Raw genomic sequence first — 18206 nt, 5'->3', positions numbered from 1 at the left:
TGATGTCAGCCTGGAGCCTGGTCAGGTGTAACAGACCCTACTCAACCTGGAATGGGGACAAACGTCAGCAGAACAGATTGTTTCTTCATGGGATTTTGCTGTGTGCTGTTTGGCTGGCAAGTTTCTTGAGACAGTGCCTGCCCTCCAAAAAATGGTTCAAATTCTAAGGGGCTCTTTGGGATGTGTTGTGGGGGGGAAGGTAAGGAAGAGGTGCAAGGTGTTGCTGGAGAAAGGCAGCTCTGGGCACTTGGCTACGGTTGGACCAAGGATGGGGGTAGGCTTGTACAGGATGTGCCTCTAATTGTTTTACCTTGTGCTGCCTCAGTGTCCAGGGAAGATTGTGTCAGTGTGCCTGGGCCAAAGGGTGCTGACGGACCTCGCGGTTACCAAGGGGAGATGGGACTGAAAGGTGAGTTGATGTGTGGGGACCGGAGATCAAGAGGGGTGGGTGGGGTCTATGGGCGAGACTGAGGGGCACAAACACCTCACCTTCTCTGCCCCTCAGTGCTCCCACCTGCTCACACGATGCCCTTCTGAGGGTGACTCTCTCAACCATTTCACGCTACAGCTCGTGAGGCCATTCAACCCATCAGCCCACTCCCTCCTCTCCCACAGCCCTGAACCCCTCTCCTTTCCCAGGATTTCTCATTCCCCTTTGAACGTTCCCGTTGAGACTGCTTCCACTGCCCTTCCGTAACTCGCTGCTCAGAAACACTCTCCCCGTCCCCATCTAACCTCCCCCCCATCAGACCCTTCACTCTGCGTCCACTGATCACTACTGACCAGCCCGTCAGTTTGTCCTTACCCTTCCTGATGTTGGACAAGCCTACTAACTCTTAACCTTCTCTGTTGGTAGAGCTGCTGGCTCACAGTGCCAGAGACCCGGATTCAATCCTGACCTCCGGCGCTGTCTGTGTGGAATTTGCATGTTCTCCCTGTCACTGCATGGGTTGGGTCTACCCCGGGTATTCCGGTTCCCACCATCCCAACATCCCAAAGACATACAAATTTGTTAATTGACACTGTAGATGACCCCTAGTGTGTTGGTGGGTGCTAGGACTTGTGGCAGTTGAAGGGAATATGGGGAGAATTAACTGGGATTGGCGTAGGTGGGTGCTCAATGGTCAGAACAGACTCGTTGGGCTGAAGGGCCTGTTTCTGTGCTCTATAACTCTATGACCCTGACCCCAGCTCCCACGGACTCTCCTCTTTACTCCGCCGATTGTTGGCTGAAAGTACAATGGCTCTGCTCAATGATGCAGCTGTGAAGGGCAGGAGGTCCAGTACTCCAAGTGCAGACCACTTCAGGGGTTGGAATACAAAGTTGTGCCACAGCTAATCAAAGCTGTTGCTCCCTATCCATACCCGGGTGTGGGCTCTGCTCCTCAGAGGGGAGAGGCCTTTGCGTTAAGGTGTTAAAGATGAGCCATGGAGTTGATGGGACTGAGGGAAGGAGGCTCTCCCCTCCGAGGGGAGGGTGAGTGGGGAGGAAGGGGAGAGCCTCAAGATATGAGCTCTGTTGGTCAGGGGTCTCTTCCCCACACACAAGGCAGTGGGATCTTGGACCCCCCCAGCCTGCCCAACATGAATGTATGGATCAGGAGCAGGAGGAGACCATTCAGCCCTTCAAGCCTGATCACCCTCCAATAAGATCAAGGCTGTAACCTCCACTCCACACACCCACCTCATCCCCAGGCTCATGGAGCTCTCCACAGATTCACGACCCACTGAGAGAATCAGATGGCCTGTCTGTGGTAAGCGGTCGGACGTGAACAATGACCCCTGGTTCTAACCCTCCCTCAGGATGCTAAATGTTCCAAACCAGAACAGTTGGAGCCAGTGAGTGATGGATTTGTTGGGGAAGAGGATACAGACTTGGAATGAGAAGGGCGGATGCATGGGCTCAAAGGTGGCACAGGCTGAATGGCCTCCTGCATCATGCCCATGTGATGGGAAGGAGCAGCAAGAGTCCAGAAATGACATTAATGACCTGGATTTCCTCACAGGGGCCAAGGGAGATACCTGCTTCCACTGCAATGCGACCATGTTATTTGGACCACCAGGTCCTCAAGGCCCCCCTGGGCAACCAGGTGAGTGAAGATGCAATGCCCAGAACATGGAAGGATGGGCTGTGACCGCAGGGCTAGGGCTTCACTGTCGTCCATGGGACGTGGGACAGTGGCCAGAGCTCTTGAGTAGGTGGTGGTGAGCTGTCTTTATTAATGTTTGCAGTCCTCGGGGTGAAGCTTGTTGGGGAGAGAGAGTGGGGCACTGATGAAGGAGCAGTGATGATGATCATACAGTTGTGTGTCTGGGTGAGGTGACTAGCTCCCCTTAGGTTGGAGATGGTCATTGCCCGTGAACTGCGTGGCCCCAGTGTTACTTATCACGTGTCTCTGTGTAACCAAATAAAACCAGAAAGTGTGGGAAACACTCAGCAGATCAGGCAGCATCCATGGCGAGAGAACCAGAGTTAGTGTTTCCAGTCAGGAGGAGAGAAAATTAGATGCAGAGAGTGTGGGGGTGGGTGAGGGGGAGGGATAAAATAAAGGGAGCGTCTGAGATAGGGTGAGGTCAGGGAGGACAAGAGGATAAGTTGTAAGTTCGGTGCAGGGCTGTCGGACATACCCAGCAGGTCTGTCAGACATACCCAGCAGGTCAGGCTGTGCTGATGGAGAGAGAAGAACGGAGCCACTGTTACAGAGGACTGGCCGGTTCTGACACAGAGACAGTGAAGGGGAATTTGACATTGAGCCTGGGAGGGCCAACCTGCCCAGATGGAGGAGGAGGTGTTCCCCAGGTTTACGATGGACACTGTTGTACCAGTGCGGGAGTCCCCAGGCAGAGAGTTCAGAGTGGGGCTGGGACAACATGGAGATCACAGGTCTGGCCCTCTGGGTACCTCTGTGGGCTCTGGAGAAATGTCGCTGCTCATAGAACAGCTTCACATTTCCAAACTCTCTTATTCTGGGACTTTGCAGGTGATCGAGGGATTCCGGGGACAAAGGGAGACCAGGGCCCACCGGGACGGATAGGCTTCCCAGGCCAACCTGTGAGTATTGCCCCTTCCAGGGCAGAAGGATGGTATTCAGGGTGGGGGGCTGTCAGGGAAGCCACTCGGGATGTTCGGGTGGGCCGTGGAGCTTATTGTGTGTGTGTGTGTGTGTGTGTGTGTGCGTGTGCGCGCGCGCGCGCGTGTTTGTGTGTGGGGAGGGGTGTGTGCGTATGTGTGGGGAGGGGGTGTGGGTGTGTGTGTATGTAGGGAGGGGGTGTGTGTGGGGATGGTGTGCGTGTGTGTGGGGTGTGTGTGTGTGGGGTGTGTGTGTGTGGAAAGGGTGTGTGGCGAGGGTGTGTGTGTAGGTGTGTGTGTGTGTGTGGGGTCTGTGGGGGGCGTGGGGGGGTGGGGTGATGGGGGTCATGTGGGGTGTGTGTGTGGGGGTTGTCGGGGTGTGTTGGGGGTGTCGGGGTGTATGGGGGGTGTTGGGGGTGTGTGGGGGTCTGTGATGTGTTGCCCACTGACACTCTCTCCTCCCCAGGGTCCTGCCGGCATTCCAGGACGGATGGGATCCCCTGGATCCAAAGGTGACCCCGGTGACATCCATGCTTTACCAGGTCTGAAAGGAGACCGGGGTGAGAGGGGTTACCCAGGAAGCCGGGGGCTGCCCGGAGTGGATGGAATTCCCGGGAAAGATGGAGCCCCTGGCCTGCCTGGACCCAAGGGTGAGCCGGTAAGTAACAGGGCTGGGGACGGAGGGCAGGGACGGCTCGGTCAGAGCGTCACTGGGCGCCAGCCACAGTCCCGGGTGGGCAACAGCCTGAGCCGAAGCCCCTAGCCCCGCCCCCCCACAAACTCTCCCATCCCCCACCATCACCCACCAACCGCCCCCCGCCCCACAAACACACCAGGAGCTGAGCTGGGAGGGGCTCAGGCAGTCGGGGAGCTCGGCACCACCACAGATCATCTGCAGGAAGGTGAGTGTACCTCCCCCTCCCTTGTGAACCCCCTGCCACCCCCGACCCTTCCACTTCCTCCCCCTGCCACCCCCACCCCTGCCCCTCCCTCCCCCTGGGCCCTGGGTATTGCTGTGAGCTGTGTGCAGGGAGGAGGTCGCAGGCTGGCACTGGGGGGGGGGGGGGTGGGGGGGTGGGATCGGCACCGGGTGGGTGGGGATTGGCATCAGGGGTGGGATTGGCACCTGTGGCACTGCTGCCTCCAGCTGTTAATGGGCATCTCTGGCTGTCAGGCAGCAACTGGCTTGAAGGGAGAACCCGGACTGCCCGGCGCTCCGGGACTACATGGGCCACCAGGAGACCAGGGCGTTCCGGGCCCTCCTGGACTGGGGCAACCAGGCTTCCCAGGAGAGAAGGGCATCCAGGGTTTCCCAGGACGACCAGGTCTACCTGGGGTACCAGGTGAGTTTGGGTCCCGTCCCCTCACCGGCAGCACCATGGGGTGGGTCACAGTCGCTGTGGCGATGTCCAGTGGGCAGCCAGACCCACCTCCATTCCCAATATCTGACTGGCCACGGGCAGGTCACGGAGGGGCAGGGGGTGGATAGTGACATTGTACCGGTAGGCGGGGGCACGATGTGCAGACTGACCCCCAGGGTAGCCCCAGCTGCCAAAGACCGCCCTGGGTGTGTACCCGGTGTGTCAGTGTCAGCTCCGACATGGGACAGTCACTGCCCCCACACCTGGCTACTGGTGGATGTGGGCTGCAGTCCCCATGGCCCCACCCTGTGCAATAGGTTAGGAGGGGTGACGTGCTGGGGAGCTCGGGCCGGATGGGACCCTCCTTCCCTCTCCACATGCCCCGAGGGAAGGACGGACCACAGACCAGAATCCGGACACTGTGGATGCTCGGAGTGGATCCCTCCAGCCACAGCAGACCCCCCCCCCCAGGGTAAACACCCCTCCTACCTCCCTAGTCCACCACGGCCTTCCCCAGGACAAACCCTGGCAGTGCCACAGCGCTGGGGAGTCTGACCAGAGGGTTGAAGGAGGAGAGAAGGGTGGAGAGGTTCAGGGAGTGGGGGGATTTGGGTCTCTGTGTTGAGCCGTCTGAGACACGGCCTCCTGAGGTGGAGGGACCGAGGCTGAGACCTGGGGGTTGTAGAGGCGGTGAGGATTCTAGAGGCAGGGACAGATGAGGTCATGAGGGGTTGAAAACAACGGGTGAATTCTAAAGTCCTGGCACTGTCCAATGGCGTAGCTGTGTGGGCTGGTGACACACGTGTGGGCCAGTGACACACGGTGTCCAGTGCTACAAGGGTGGTCAGAGAGCCATGGGGTAGCCAAGCGGTGGGGGAGCTCGGGAGAGGGGTGCAGGGTCTGGGATACCAGCGTGGGGTGCAGCACCCTGGTTGGGACCGTAACCCAAACACAGGACAATGGGGCTCTGTATGCCAGCACCAAACCCACTCAGAAGGTGAGGAAGGGCTTGCGTTCACCAGTGGACAGGCACTGCATCCCTGCCGTTTCATCCGTTGCTCATTGTTCCATTAACCTTCCTTGCAACAGGTCGGAAAGGTGAAGCTGGAAAATCCATAGGTTTGCCGGGACTACCCGGAGTTCCGGGCCCCCAGGGACTGAAGGGTCAGCCAGGGAGCAGAGGTACGTCAACCCCTGACCTGCCGGTCACCAGGTAATGCGTACACACACAGAAACCAGTCCCAGTAATCTGGTCACCCTCCCAAAGAGTGTGTGAGGGTGTGTGACACTATTGTGTGTAAGGGTGTGTGACACTGTTGTGTGTGAGGGTGTGTGACACTGTGTGTGAGGGTGTGTGACACTGTTGTGTGTGAGGGCGTGTGACACTAGTTGTACACAGAACATAGAACAGTACAGCACTGCACAGGCCATTCAGCCCACAATGTTGTGCCGATCTTGATGCCAATTTATACTAAATGTCCTCCTCCTGTGTATCATCCACATCCCTCCATTCCCCTCATATTCATTTGCTTGTCTAAAAGCCTCTTAAGCTCCACCAAAGTTCCCTTTGCCACCACTACCCCTGGTGACCCATTCCAGGCACCCACCGCTCTCTGGATAAAAAACCTGCCCCTCACGTCGCCTTTAAACATCCCCCCTCTAACCTTAAAGACACGTCCTCTGGTGTGTGACATTTCTACCCTGTCTACCCTATCTCTGCCTCTCACAATTTTAAAAACCTCTGTCACGTCTCCCTTCAGCCTCTGACGCTCCAGGGAGAACAATTCAAGTTTGTCCAACCTCTCCTTATAGCTCACAGCCTCTAATCCAGGCAGCATCCTGGTGAACCTCTTCTGCACTCTCTCCACAGTCTCCACATCCTTCCTGTAACGGGGCGACCAGAACTGCTCACAATACTCCAAGTGGGGTCTGACTAAAGTTTTATACAGCTGCAGCATGACTTCCTGACTCTTATACTCAATACCCCCACCACTGAAGGCAAGCATTCCATACGCCTTATCCACTTGCGTGGCCACGTTCAGTAAACTCTAGACCCCAAGATCCCTCTGTACCTCAGTGCTATTAAGGGATCTACCTTTTACTTTATACTCTCCTTTCATTTGACCTTCCAAAGTGCAGCATCTCACACTTGCCCAGATTAAACTTCTCTGCCCACATCTGTAACTGATCCCTAACCCGCTCTATTCTTTGATCGTCCTTTACACTGTTCACAGCTCCACCGATCTTGGTGTCATCAGCAAACTTGTTAATCCACCCGTCTACATTTCACCCAAATCATTGACATATATCACAAACAACAGAGGTCCCAGCACCAATCCTTGTGGAACACCACTGGTCACGGACGTCCAGTCAGAATAACAGCCTTCCACCCCTACCCTCTGTCTCCTATGGAGTTATGGAGTAATCCAAACATGCAATTCACACTGGATCCCATTCCACACCCACCAGTGTGCGTGAGGGTGTGTTTCACTGTTGTGTGTGAGGGTATGTGACACTGTTGTGTGTCGGCAGTGTGTGACAACGTTTGTGTGTGACACTGTTGTGTGAGGGTGTGAGACGTTGTGTCAGGATGTGAGACGTTGTGTGTGAGGCTGTGTGACATTGTTCTGTGTGAGGGTGTGTGATGCTGTGTGTGAGGGTGTGTGTGACGCTGTGTGTGAGGGTGTGTGTGACATTGTTCTTTGTGAGGGTGTGTGATGCTATGTGTGACGCTGTGTGTGATGCTGTGTGTGAGGGTGTGTGATGCTGTGTGTCAGCAGTGTGTAACACTCCTGTTTACTCTCTCACAGGTGACCCTGGGTTACCTGGTCTCCCTGGTCCTCAGGGAATCATTGGACCCAAAGGAGATCCAGGGCCGCCGGGGATAGGATTTCCTGGCCCCACTGGGCCAAAAGGTAATGATGCACCCTTACTGTAACGGTACACACAGCACCATAACAGTACACATGGCACACAATGGTACACATGGCATGTAACGGTACACACAGCATGTAACAGTACACACCGCACCATAACAGTACACACAGCACATAACCCCCACTGTAACCACAAACTCTCTTGCACTGTAACATTACACATTGTACCGGATCTGATCCCTGCATCATAACTGTAACAGCAGACAATGTACTGCAACTGTGCAGCCCCACACTGTAGCCACACATGACTATCCCAGATGTGTCTCCGATGACTGGCGCCTCGCGCTGCTTCACCCCTGCTTTACCTGTGGGCAAACCTCTGGAACCAAGGTGACTCCGTCATTGACCAGACCACCTGGGATTCCGTGTCCCCAGATCACCTCCCACAACATGATGGATCTGATCCACTTCAGTCCAACTCTGTACACTCCCTCAACATCTCCCAAACCAAATCGTGAATGGGATAACATTGGTATGAAACACTCATTGGTCAGAGTGTTGCCTGACAGTTAAGGTTCAAAAGTCAACCTTACTGTCCGATGCACAAGTACACGTGTGCACAGGTGCAATGAAAAACTTACTTGCAGCAGCATCACAGGCACATAGCGAGTAAATTGCCTTGAATAAAGGTGACACTTCCAATCCAGGAATGCCTTACATTCTGATCGGCTGCTCCATGCCTCGATCAGCAAACCAGCCACCACTCCTGTGTAGTGTCTTGGAGTCTCTCTTCCAAAGATATTCCACAAATCCTGCACGATATGTGAACAGCACACAGTAATCACAAACCCTACACCATCATTGTGCAGTCCCATACATGAATTGTGTATCCACACGCACACACACCACCTCTTCCCTCCAGTGGAGTTACAGGCGGACAGGGTGGTGAAGAAGGCCTTTGGCACGTTGGTCTTCATCAGTCAGGGCAGTGAGTATAAATTTTGGGAGGTCACAGTGCAGTTGTACAGGACGCTGGTGAGGCCACACTTGGGATATTGTGTTCAGCTTTGGTCGCCCTGCTATAGGCAAGATGTTATTAAACTGGAAAGAGTGCAGAAAAGATTTACAAGGATGTTGCCAGGACTTGAGGGACTAAGTTACAGGGAGAGGATGGACAGGCTGGGACTTTATTCCTTAGAGCGTAGGAGACTGAGGGGTGATCTTATAAAGGTGTATAAAATCATGAGGGGCATAGATAAGGTGAATGCATTGTCTTTTTCCCAGGATTGGGGAATCAAGAACTAGAGGCTATAGTTGTAAGGTGAGAGGGGAGAGATTTAATTGGAACTTGAGGGGCAACATTTCACACAGAGGGTGATATCTGTGTGGAACGAGCTGCCAGAGGAAGTGGTTGAGGCAGGTACAATAACAACTTTTAGAAGGCAGTTGGACAGCTCTATGGGCAGGAAAGGTTCAGAAGGTTACAGGCCAAATGCTGGCAAATGGGACCAGCTTGGATGGGGCACCTTGGTTGGCATGGACCAGTTGGGCCGAAGGGCCTGTTTCTGTGCTGTATGTCTCTGTGACTCATACCTCCTTCCCTTCCCCAGGTGCAGACGGAGTTCCCGGAGAACCGGGTCCTCCCGGACTCACTGGACGGCCCGGAATCGATGGTCAGCCTGGGCCAGTTGGACCGCCGGGAGAGAAGGTCAGCCCTGACCCTGCCTACCACATGTAACCCCTGTCACCAGCGGAGGGAAGCTCCTGATGTCCCGGGGTGTCCTGTGCCGGCACCCGCCGGGGTGGGCAGGGACGGTTCAGCAAACACTGAAGGGTTCCCGGGGCAGGAGGGTGGGTGAGCAGGGGGCGCGGAGTGAAGGGGGTCGGCAGGAGGACCAGAGGGGGGAGGAGGGGAGCGGTTTCACACAGCGAGTTGCTGTGATCTGGGACGTGCTGCCTGTGAGGGCAGTGGGAGGGGGGATTCAATGCTGCAAACAGAGAAATGGGGGTGTCTGGGGGAGATGGGGGGGCACCCCATCTCCCTTTCCCCCACCACTTCCCTCTTCCTTACCTCTCCTCCTTTCCCTCCCTCCCTCCTCCCTCGTCTCCACCTCCCACCCCTCCTGCCTGCCTCCCCACTCACTCATTCCCACTCCCTCCCTGCCCTCGTCTTTCCTTCCCTCCCCACTCCCTCATCTCCTGCTCCTTCTCCTCCCTCAATTCCCCTCCCCTCTCCTCCTCTCCCCTTTCTCTGGATTCCCCCCTCTTCTCTCATCCTCCCTCCCACATTTTACATCCACCCTCCCTCCTCCTCCCCACATCCCCCCGCTTCCTGCTCTCCCCGTTCTCTGATGGTGACTGACCAATGACCGACAGACCCACTGACTGACTGACTGAGACCCATTGATCAACTGACCCACTGAACGAATGACCGTCCCATTGACCGACCCACTGACTGACTGACTGAGACCCACTGATCAACTGACCCACTGATCGAATGACCGACAGACCCACTGACCGACAGACCCACTGACTGACTGACTGAGACCCACTGATCAACTGACCCACTGATCGAATGACTGATTGACCCACTGACCGACCCACTGACTGACTGACCCACTGATTGACTGACTGACTGACCCACTGGCCAACTGACCCACTGACTGTCTCTTTCTCTGATCCAGGGCATTCCGGGAGTGGGACTTCCGGGCCCTCGGGGATTTACAGGTGTCCCTGGACCAGCAGGAGTTCCAGGACTTAAAGGGGATGAGGGTCTTCCTGGAATTCCAGGGGTACCAGGACAGCCGGGAATCCAGGGCTTCCCCGGGATTAAAGGTGAGTGTCGGTCTGGGTGGGGCTGGTGCCCAGTGGCAGCGAGGGGCAGCAAGCGGGTGCCCTGAGCATCGACTGGCACCCCCCTCCCCACACTGTGCCCCACACCTCCATGGGGTGCCACGTCCAACTTACATACGGGGGTAGGGCCTGTGCTGCCCCCAAGGCATCCTCCCAGTGCAGGGCGGCCCTGTGTGTCTCCGGCTTCCTCCGCGAGCCCCTGGCTCAGCTCCAGGCCAGTCCCTGCTCAGTGCAATCTCACTGCAGTTAACGCTTCTCAGACTCTGCAGGTACTGTGTGCCGGTGGTGGTGTGAGGGGGTGTGGTGGGAGGGGTGTGGTGAAGGGAGGGAGGGGTGTGGTGAAGGGAGGGAGGGGGTGTGGTGGAGGGAGAGGGTGTGGTGGAGGGAGGGGGTGTGGTGCAGGGAGAGGTGTGGGGAGGGGAAGTGGGGGGGTGTGGAGGGAGGGAGGGGATGTGCAGAGAGGGAGGGGGTGTGGTGGAGGGCAGGAGGGGGTGTGGAGGGAGGGAGGGAGTGTGGTGGAGGGAGGGAGGGGGTGTGGAGAGTGGGAGGGGTTGAGGTGGAGGGAGGGGGTGTGGAGGGAGGGAGGGATGAGAGCCTCACTCACCGGGCAACCCATCTCAGTCCTGACTGATGCCCTGTGGATGGTGGAACGGCCTTGGGGTGTCACTCGCTGCAGGATCTCCGGCCTCTGACCTGTGTTATGTGACTAGTCCATTTAAGTTTCTGGTCAACAGTGACCCCATGGTGTGGGGGACTCCACGAAGTTAGCGGCACAGTCAGACAATTGGACTCTGGTCTGCGATGGTCTCTGAAAGCTGCGAGGAATCCCCACAGACCCCTTCATGTCTTCCCTCTTCCTTCTTTCAGGCAACATGGGTCCACCAGGTTCTCAGGGTCCCTCAGGACCCCCTGGCCCTCCAGGGATTGGGGCACCAGGCCTGCCCGGCAAACCAGGACCTCAAGGACCACCAGGCCTGATTGGTACGTCCCAGCAGGTGACAGTTCTGCAGCATCTACCGCACCAATGCAGCATGCGCCACTGCCCCTCACTACCACGGCTGAAGCAGGGAGCTCACTGTATGCAGCAGGATGCTGTGGATGAGACGGTTGCCACTAGCAGCAACTTACCTCAGGAGGTGGGCAGGGAGACGGATACAGGGCGGGATACCTGGGGAGCTTGCCTGCTCTTCCTCACTGGTGCTGAGGAGGGAAGCAAGTCTTTGGTTTGACGTCTACCACCCAGGAGGCAGTGCACACACCCACAGTACCAGCAGGAGCCCAGCATTTCTGAGCTCATGTCCCAGGAGCGGGCGTGAAGTGGGGACCTCCTGCTGGAATACAACCCACTGAGCTACCACTGACAGAGGACCCTGGGAGGGAGATTGGGAAACGGGAGAATGTTTGGGGGGAATTGGGCCCAGATCTGGATCGGACTAGGGAGAAAGGAACAATATATCAAGGATCAGCAAAGAGGGGTGAGCTGGAGAGCAACAGTCTGTAGTAAAAGCTGTGGGGGAGATTAATCAGGGGCGTAATGATGGTTCTTTCTCACGTAGGGTACCTGGGACCCCCTGGACCCAAAGGAGACCCTGGTTTCCCAGGCCTGGACATCCCAGGTCCACAGGGAGAGCAGGGGCCAATGGGGCCCAAGGGTCTTCCTGGCCTTCCTGGTTTCCCAGGCCTGGTTGGACCACCAGGAAGAGATGGCCCTCCTGGATTGCAAGGTAAGTGATGGTTTGCAGAACTCTCTCCACTGGCACTTTCTGGCAGTTTGACATGCAACCTGATCCCAAATCAGATCCAAAACCGTGGAAGCTCAGGGAACAGAGGGTGTCTATTTGGCCACAGAGGTCGTGCTGGCTCTGTAAAGGAGTCTTTAATTAGACCCACTGCCTGCTCTTTCCCCACTTCTCTCCTTTTCCAGTTTTTCCCAAGTCCCTCCTGAAAGTTCCTGTTGAATCCACCTCCAGCACCTTTCAGGCAGCACATCCCAGATCACAGCAATTCAACTGCGTAAAAACATGCCCCTCCTCTCGCCTCTGATCCCTGTACCGATGCCCTTCACTCCGTGTCCTCTGGGCACCCCCCCTCCTGTCCCGGGAGACAATTACTCCTTAACTACTCCAACAAAACCCTTCCTGGTTTTCAACATCTCCATTAAATCTCTCCTTAACCTCCAAGAAGAGGTATCCTATGGATCCAAGGAGAAATATCTCCATGGAACCCAAATCCCTCATCCCCAGGACTGTTCCGGTAAGCATCCTCCCCACCCTCTCACAGGCAGTGATATCCTGGAACTGGACACAGCACTCCAGCCAGGGCCTGACCAGGGATTTATAAAAGTTCAGCATCGATTCTCCTCAAAGATCTGTGAACCCCACGCCCCCCAGTCCCTACCAGGGGTCTCTTGTCCTGGAGCCCCATCTATCCGCTTTTCCACAAGGAGGCCCTACCTTTTGACCAGCTGTGAGCTGCCGTGGATGAGAAGGGAGTTCACCACCAGCGTCGGATTTCCCATCAACTCTCTCCCACCTTCGCCAAGCTGGTGCTTTTGGGAATCTCCTCAAGGCTTGAGACCACGCAAGGCTCGGTGGGAGGGGTTCCAGAGTGCCGAAGGCTTGTGAGTCTGTCTCCGATGAACCAGGAATGGGGCAGGAAGGATGGATCTCGACCCACATCCTGAGAGAGGGTCCACTGTCAACTTGGACCCTCTCTTGGGATTCCAACATTGACTGTTGGTCTGAGGCTTCTCCCAAGTGGCCAAGGGATGCTGGGTCTACAGTCGTCTCACTCCTGACACCGAGACAGAATATAAACTCTCTGTGTTTTTCTTTTCATTGCTAATGTTGGCTTTTCTTCCTTGTGGTCATATATCTCCACTAATCATAGGTCCAAAAGGAGAAATGGGAGTGATGGGTGCCCCTGGGAGCCCAGGTTTCCCGGGAGATCCGGGGAGTGTGGGACTGCCCGGCAGCAAAGGTCAGTGCTTCCATCTTCCGCCGCCGTTTTATCGATAGTAGTGACCGCACACTGACCGCGTCGGCTGGGAAATGCTGGAGTTGTCTGCTGACGTGCTTTGTCTCCTCAGGTGACCCAGGGTTGCCGGGTTTCCCTGGGGACCCAGGGAACACGGGTGAGAAAGGCACGAAAGGGGAAGCTGGTTTGATGGGACAACCTGGTGTGCTGGACAAACACGAAATGGAGAAGATGAAAGGCCAGAAGGGAGATACTGGGGAACCAGGTAAAGGGTGTAACACAACACGGGACAGTCTGGGCACACACGTGTGCATGGGCCACACATGTCTGTGTACACATGTACAATTGCATATGTATCTTTGAAACAAATCACAAATACGTCCACTCTGTGCACTTGGATCGATCATACTTCAGGATGTTGATGTGTATTGATGTCTGAGCCGTACATCGATCATTGGGAGCTTGAAGCTGATCCTTGACGGTGATGTACAACAGGCTCCTCATTCACACCCAACCCATCGCATTTTCCTCAATAAATAACTTAGTGAATCTAATGTGAGACACACACAACACTGAGACACGGAAACACATCGAGACCCTGAGAGACACTCAGACAACGCCGTGGGATCTCTGACACCCACCTGAGAGTGCAGATAGGGCCTAATTAACCCTCAGCTGAGATACAGTATAGTGCTGCCTCATCACCGCACCTTTGTTTTATTCTATTTTACAAACATTTATTCACTAAAAGCACTACAAAAGGACATCCAATATCAAACTACTACAACGACACAAGAAAGTAGAAGAAAAACTATGTGAACTACAGCAATAATGGTAACTAACAACCGTTAAACGCACACACAACACTTCAGATGAGAATCGCATTCCCACCATCCACGACACACGCAATCCTCTGAGGGGCCCACTGAGCGCAGAACTCGGCCAGGGCGCCCGCCGAGACAGCGTGCTCCTGTTCCAAAGACACCCATGCACGCACGTAAGCACGGAAGACGGGCAGGCAGGCCGACCGGCCAGTACCTTGGCCGCCTGCCGCCGCGTCCCGTGGATGGCCAGCTTGGCCAGGCCCAGCAGAAGACCCACCAGGAGATCCTCCGCACGCCCCTCCCCGCGCCGCACCGGGTGCCCGTAAACCAACAGCGCCGGGCTGAAGTGCAGCCAGAACTTAAGCAGCAGCCCCCGCAGGTACTCGAAGAGGGGCTGCAACCTCTCACATTCCGCGTACGCGTGGTACACCGTCTCCTCCCGGCTGCAGAAGTGACGGGCGGCCGGGGTGTCGGTGAACCGGCTCAAGAATCGGTTGCACGGCACGGCCCGGTGCAGCACCCTCCACCCCAGGTCCCCGATGTACAGCGGGAGACTTCCACTGGGTACCCCCCTTCAGTACTGCCCCTTTATTTAACAAAATGTTTATTCATTAAAAGCACTACAAAAAACACCCAACATCAAATACAGCACATCTAATACAGAAAGAAACTAGGCAAAACTAATACCCGCGCAACACTACGCCCCCCACTGCAACACACAACACTTCATATCAAAATCGCATCGGAACCATCCACGACACACTCGATCCCCGGAAGAGCCCACCGAGCATGGAACTCAGCCAGGGCACCCGCGGAGACCGCGTGCTCCTGTTCCAAAGACACCCGCGCGCGCACGTAAGCATGGAAGACAGGCAGGCAGGCTGACCCGCCAGAACCCTCGGCTTGGTACTGCCCCTTATTTTTACAAAACGTTTATTCACTAAAAACACTATAAAAACCAACCAACATCAAATACAGCACATCTAATACAGAAGGAAACAACTAGGCAAAACTAATACCCGCGCAACACTACACCCACCACCGCAACACTTCATATCAAAATCGCTTCAGAACACACTCAATCCCCTGAGGGGCCCACCGAGGGGCCCACCGAGCGCGGACCTCGGCCAGGGTGCCTGCGGAGGCCGCATGCTCCCGTTCCAAAGACACCAGCACGCACACAAGCACGGAAGATGGGTAGGCAGGCCGACCTGCCGGAACCCTCGGCTCGGTACAGCCCCTTTTTTTGTATAAAACGTTTATTAGCTAAAAGCACTACAGAAGACTACAAATATCAAATGTATACATCTAATACAGAAAGGATCATCTAGTCAACTACAGAACTTCAGAGATTACTATAAACTAACACCAGCGAAAACACACATACGTCACTACGCCCTCTACCACAACACTCAATACTTCAGATCAAAATTGTATTGGTGTCGTCCACGACACACACGATCTCCTGAGGGGCCCACCGAGCGCGAAACTCGGCCAGGGCACCCGCAGAGACCGCGTGCTTCAGTACCGCCCCTTTTTTTTAATATAAACATTTATTCACTAAAAGCACTACAAAAGACAACCAGTGTCAATACACTACATCTAACACAGAAAAGAAGAAACTAAGCAACGACATACTACGGTAGAGAATGCAAACTAATACTAACGAAACACACACGCGACACTACTCCTGTTAACGCAACACTTCAAATAAGAATCGTGTTTGTACCATCCATGACGCACGCGATCCCCTGAGGGGCCCACCGAGTGCGAAACTCGGCCAGGGCGCCCGCAGCAACCGCGTGCTTCAGTACTGCCCCTATTTTTTACAAAATGTTTATTAGCTAAAAGCACTACAAAAGACAACCATTATCAATACATTACATCCAATACAGAAAGAAACAACGAGCAACTACATAACTACAGAGAATAATGCAAACTAATACCCATGAAACACACATACGACATTATGCCCACTACCACCACACACAACACTTCAGATCAAAATAGCATCAGCCTCGTCCACGACACACGCGATCCCCTGAGGGGCCCACTGAACGTGGAACTCGGCCAGGGCACCCGTGGAGACCGCGTGCTTCAGTACTGCCCCATTTTTTTTTGTACAAAACATTTATTCGTTAAAAAAAACTACAAAAACAACCAACAGCAAACATGCTACATCTAGTACAGAAAGAAACAACCCGGCCAAAACCAATACCCGCGCAACACTACGCCGCAACCGCAACACACAACACTTCATACCAAAATCGCATCCGTCTTGTCCACAACACACACGATCCCCTGAGGGGCCCACTGAGCACGGAACTCCGCCAGTGCACCCGAGGAGACCGCGTGCTCTTGTTCCAAAGACACCCTTGCGCGTACGTAAGCGCGGAAGATGGGTCAGTACTGCCCCTTTTTTTTGTACAAAACGTTTATTCGTCAAAAAACACTACAAAAACAACCAACAGCAAACACGCTACATCTAGTACAGAAAGAGACAACCCGGCCGAAACCAATACCAGCGCAACACTACGCCCACAACCGCAAAACACGACACTTCACACCAGAATCGCATCCATCTTGTCCACCACACATGCAATCAACCTGAGGGGCCCACCGAGCGCAGAACTCAGCTAGACTGCCTGTGGAAACCACGTGCTCCCTCTCTAAATGCACCCACGCGCGCACATAAGCGCGGAAAATGGGCAGGCAGGCCGACCTGCCGGTACCCTTGGCTGGCCGCCGCCGCATCAGTACTGCCCTTTTTTTTGTACAAAACGTTTATTCATTAAAAAACACTACAAAACAACCAACAGCAAACACGCTGCATTGAGTACAGAAAGAAACAACCCAGCCGAAACCAATACCCGCGCAACACTACGTCCGCAACCGCAAAACGCACAACACTTCACACCAGAATTGCGTCCGTCTCGTCCACCACACACGCGATCCCCTGAGGGGCCCACCGAGCACGGAACTCGGCCAGGGCGCCCGAGGAGACCGCGTGCTCCTGTTCCAATGACACCCGCGCGCGCACGTAAGCACGGAAGACGGGCAGGCAGGCCGACCCACCGGTACCCTCGGCCACCCGCCACTGCGTCCCGTGGATGGCCAGCTTGGCCAGGCCCAGCAGGAGACCCACCAGGAGATCCACCGCGCGCCCCTCCCCGCGCTGCACCGGGTGCCCATAGACCAACAGCGCCGGGCTGAAGTGCAGCCAGAACTTCAGCAGCAGCCCCAGCAGATACTCAAAGAGGGGCTGCAACCTCTCACATTCCGCGTACGCGTGGTACACCGTCTCCTCCCGGCCGCAGAAGTGACAGGCGGCTGGGGTGTCGGTGAACCGGCTCAGGAACCAGTTGCACGGTACCACCCGGTGCAGCACCCTCCACCCCAGGTCCCCGATGTACAGCGGGAGGACTCCAGCATAGTGAGACTTCCACCGGGGACCCCCCTCGCCGCCCACCGGCAAGACGGACCGCCACGGCGTGTCCGGCTGGCAGACCAGGGCGAGGAAGTGAAAGGTGTGCAGGAGCAGCCCGTACAAGTACTGCCTCGGCGCCTCGCGAAACAGCACCGTCGGCGTGGCCTCCAGGCGGCTCAGGTTGTGCCGAGCTGCCTCCCGCGAGAGACGCCGGGCCCTGGGCCCCACCAGCAACTTCGGCGGGGCGGGAGCCGGCGCGGCCGGGACCCGCCTGGCGCCTCCCTCGGCGCCCGCCCCGACCGGAGAGGGAGCGGCCGCGCGCTCGCTGCACGACACCGCGCCCCACACTCGCATCAGATCCCCGCCCACAGTGTGACGCTCCCCATTCAACCCATTCAACTGGTATCAGCCAGATTTCTCAGCTTGTCTCTGGATTGGGGCTTGAATCCAGAACATTTGATTCGGAGGGGAGGTGCAACACACTGCACCACAAATGACAGCACTCCAGGAGGCCATTTGGCCCCTAGAGCCCATACTGGCTCTGTGCCAGTGTCTCCATTGTTGCCTGCTGTACAGGCCCCAGTTCTTGACCTCACTGACAACATCCCTGGCACTCTGAGTTGACCCCAGTTCATGCAGAAACTGCTCGCACCCCTCCATGGTCCCCTCTGCTTAACTTATGACTGTTTTATCCCCAGGGAAGACTGGTTTTCCAGGAACCAAGGGGCACCAAGGCATTCCTGGTGATCCCGGAATGCCAGGGAAAGATGGTGAGCCAGGATTACCAGGAGTGCCAGGTAAGGAACACAGGGAGCGTGG

At 55.7% G+C, this 18206-nt stretch overlaps 1 protein-coding gene across 1 annotated transcript in view; it reads left to right on the top strand.

Moving 5' to 3' along the window:
* Window positions 1-18206, top strand: part of LOC127575862 (collagen alpha-1(IV) chain-like) — a 118164-nt gene that overhangs the window by 70761 nt on the left and 29197 nt on the right. Inside the window, exons 22-35 of the mRNA XM_052026061.1 lie at window positions 326-409; window positions 2007-2090; window positions 2982-3052; window positions 3537-3728; window positions 4245-4413; window positions 5521-5613; window positions 7242-7346; window positions 8918-9015; window positions 9992-10142; window positions 11028-11141; window positions 11717-11884; window positions 13050-13139; window positions 13249-13401; window positions 18086-18184. Coding sequence (XP_051882021.1) covers window positions 326-409; window positions 2007-2090; window positions 2982-3052; window positions 3537-3728; window positions 4245-4413; window positions 5521-5613; window positions 7242-7346; window positions 8918-9015; window positions 9992-10142; window positions 11028-11141; window positions 11717-11884; window positions 13050-13139; window positions 13249-13401; window positions 18086-18184 — 1671 coding nt within the window. The remainder of the gene's footprint in view (window positions 1-325; window positions 410-2006; window positions 2091-2981; window positions 3053-3536; window positions 3729-4244; window positions 4414-5520; window positions 5614-7241; window positions 7347-8917; window positions 9016-9991; window positions 10143-11027; window positions 11142-11716; window positions 11885-13049; window positions 13140-13248; window positions 13402-18085; window positions 18185-18206) is intronic.

Source organism: Pristis pectinata, chromosome 11, assembly GCF_009764475.1.
Source record: "Pristis pectinata isolate sPriPec2 chromosome 11, sPriPec2.1.pri, whole genome shotgun sequence".
Classification (NCBI taxonomy): Eukaryota; Metazoa; Chordata; class Chondrichthyes; order Rhinopristiformes; family Pristidae; genus Pristis; species Pristis pectinata.
This window is presented reverse-complemented; position numbering and strand designations above follow the sequence as displayed.